Source organism: Squalius cephalus, assembly GCF_949319135.1.
Source record: "Squalius cephalus genome assembly, chromosome: 12".
Taxonomy (NCBI): Eukaryota; Metazoa; Chordata; class Actinopteri; order Cypriniformes; family Leuciscidae; genus Squalius; species Squalius cephalus.
The window spans coordinates 26,361,508-26,364,816 of NC_137133.1; the positions used below are offsets into that span (position 1 = coordinate 26,361,508).

General features: G+C 36.4%; 1 protein-coding gene across 1 annotated transcript; it reads left to right on the forward strand.

Moving 5' to 3' along the window:
- The first annotated feature begins 926 nt into the window (after positions 1–926).
- LOC307168644 (14 kDa phosphohistidine phosphatase) lies at positions 927–2,608 on the forward strand. The gene is made up of 3 exons (XM_079888779.1): positions 927–1,147; positions 1,527–1,651; positions 1,948–2,608. Exons 1-3 carry the CDS (start codon positions 1,006–1,008, stop codon positions 2,026–2,028), a joined length of 348 nt encoding a protein of 115 aa, XP_079744905.1. The 5' UTR covers positions 927–1,005; the 3' UTR covers positions 2,029–2,608.
- Positions 2,609–3,309: the final 701 nt, after the last annotated feature.

The window sequence follows — 3,309 nt, forward strand, 5'->3', positions numbered from 1 at the left end:
ATATTTACCGTGTCCTTGCCTTTTCTATTTTCCTTTTGAACGTGATCTTCGCTGACACAAGATTTACTTGAATTCATCGTTTATTGGATTAACCTTTTTATTATTATTTGGTATTAGACAGCTAATACTTGCCTCTAGATGCCTCTAGAAAAAATGTGCTATAGACCTTATGTAGCCCCGCCCCTTTTCAGCGCTGCGCTCGTTGTCTTTTGACTTCCGGTTTTATTTTCACAGCGATTCTGCGTATTTATGAATAAGCGGCTCGTTTTAAAATCTTCCCGGTCTACTGACATTTGTTAAGACATCTGGTTTAAACATTACAATCCTCATGATAACTTTCGTTAACTTTTGTTAACTTTATATTAAGTAAATCCACTTCAAAAGCTAATTACTCCTGGACAGCAATGCCATAGAAATATACAGAGCGACTGGAAAAACGGAAGTTCAAAGACAATATTCTAAAGATGGCGGCGCCCTCGTTTCTCTGGTGCATAAGGTCTATACACGAAGCACAGCAGTGACGATTAGTTTAAATCATCTGTTCGAATCATAGGTTCGAATCAGTGACTGTAAAAAATAGGTTCGAATAGACAAACTTGCTTGCTGGTGGCGGCTGATAGGGAAAGTCCGCCGCGGGTCAGAAAGGAAGTGGTGGTCAAAGCGAGATAACGTGCACAATGATACACGACGAACTAAAGTCTTTTTTTCTTCCAAGTTTGACATAAACTGCATGTAACGTTAAAACCAGATCTGCCAAATAATAACTGTCTTAATTTATATAATATTTTGTATTTGCAATAATTTCTGCTCCTTACAAGCTGTTTAACCATATTTCTAAAAAGACATATACTTTAAATGTTCTACATTACCAGATTTATTTTATTTATTTATTTTATTATTATTTTTTGTGTACTTCCGGTTTGTAGTTTGTTGCGTGGTGACTGTATAAAGGTTCGTCTGCTGTCTGTAGCATACTGTCTATGGTCTGTAGCTGCCACAGCGAAGATGGCAGACGCTCTGAGCAAAGTGCCCGATGTCGACATTGATCCAGAGGGACAGTTTAAGTACATATTAGTGAACATAAAGGTTAAAGGTGGAACTGAACATAAAGTGATAGTGAGGGGAACTAAAACGGCGGAGTACCACAGTAAGTGTGCACACTAGTGCAATAGCCTGAATGTCTGTATGCAAGCCAGCAAGTTAACTTTATCCTTTTCAGACAGCTATTTATAAATCAGCTGGTAACATCCACTCTGTTCTTCTCTGTTTATGGGCATTGAGGAAAAATATCTGTCAACATAAAAATGTTGTAGGTAACATTGAATTGATTTTGTGGACTGATTGAGATGCTAATTTGTGAAGAAGTTATAGTAATAGCTATATTAATGTTTAGTTGAATACAAAAACTGTTGACAGGCTCACGAGACTTGTGTTTGTTTCAGCAGATCTCAAAATAAACATTATCATGGGTAGTATTGCTGGAATGATTTTGACTCTTTATTCTTCTCATTATTTATTTTATTCAGTTCACATATTTGAAAAAGTGAATCCTGCTATGGAGGCCTTGGGACTGGAGTGTAATTGTCTTGGAGGTGGCAAGATTGAGCACAACAACACAGAAAAGAAACTTCGGGTGTTTGGAGAGTCTACGGTAACACGCGTAACCATTATAACAACTACTTAAAATGATGAGATAAATTAAAGTTACAGCAGGGGTTACACAGGCACACGCAACAACTATAGTGTTTCATAGAGATACAAGGTAGAAGTAGGCCTACTATTCAGATATTAGTGAACAAATCGCAGTGCATCAATAAATGTAGTCTTCTTTTTGGGCATGAATATTTGGGGGATATATGAATATTCTTTCCTATATTTTCAAATAACCAGATGTTGCTTTTAAGCTTGCTTTAAAGAGATGGTCTCAAATATCTTTTCTTTTTCTAGGGATATGGGAAGGCTGACCATGCTGTCACGGTGGAAAAGCTCAAATCTGTCTTTAAAGACTATGAAATCACTATGGAATAGAAGACTCAAATCCATGAACCTTTCGTGAAAATTTACAAAAACTCTTTAGCTATACCTCATTTTTATTTGGATGCAAATTAAATAATTGTCCAGAACAGTGTCAAAATTGAACTTTTTCATTAACCTTGATTTTGGGTCTAACCTGCACAGGAACTCCGCATGCTTTGCACAGCGATAAACATATCCTGTCTCCTGTCTCTGTCATGGAATGTGTCGGTTTAGAGATCAGGAACAGATAAAAGAGCATCTGTATGATTCATGAATGGTATGTCTAGTTAACTTCTTAGACTTCATTGAGAAATTTGCCATTGAGATACACAAGCACACATATTTGGTGAAAAACATTTCACAGAACCAAACACTATGTTTTCACCATTACAATTAAATTGTAAAAAGACCCATTATTTTAAAAAGCATACATTTATTTGGTTACATATGTGATTTTCAGTAGAACCCTTTCAATGGATCTCATACAATGTTATGTATTGTGCATAAGGGATTTTTCCATCCTGTTTCTGAAGTCAAAACTTTTACTAATTTCCTGTATCCTGAGACCCTGAATAAACGAATATGACCCTCATTGTCTATTAGCATTAAGAGGTTACATGAGAGAGCATAGACAACCTTACACTCTTAAAAAAATGGTTCGTCAGCTATTCTTCAGGGGTTCTTTGTGGTGGTTTATAGCACCACTACCATTTGAAGAACCTGTTAAGCCCAGTTTGGTTCTTCAGGGGTTCTTTGTGGTGGTTATGGTGCTATATAGCACCACTACCATTTGAAGAACCTGTTAAGCCCAGTTTGGTTCTTCAGCGGTTCTTTGGGGTGGTTAAGGTGCTATGTTAAGCCCCTACAGTTCTTTAAAGGTTCTCTCTTAGTCTCTTAGTTTAGTTGGTGATAGGATTAGGAAAACAACATTAAAATAATTAATTATCCATCTTTAAGTAAAAGTGTCATTTAGAAGCATATTGACTCATCAATTATCAATTGGCATGATAATGGACCGTACTACCTCAAAAAAAAAAAAAAAATGGTTCTATATAGCACCATTTGACAAATGTGCTATAAAGCTTCTTAAGTGCCACATAGTACCAAAAGTGGTTCCCCTATTATTACGAGCCAAAGAACCACTGTTGGGTACTGTTGAGCACCATTTTTGTTGAAGCAATTGTAAACAATCAAGGTGCTATATGGCACCTCTTATGAGATAACTGCTATATGGCACTTAAAGTGGTTCCCCTATGATTACAAGCCATTTTTAGAGTATGAAATTCAAATGAC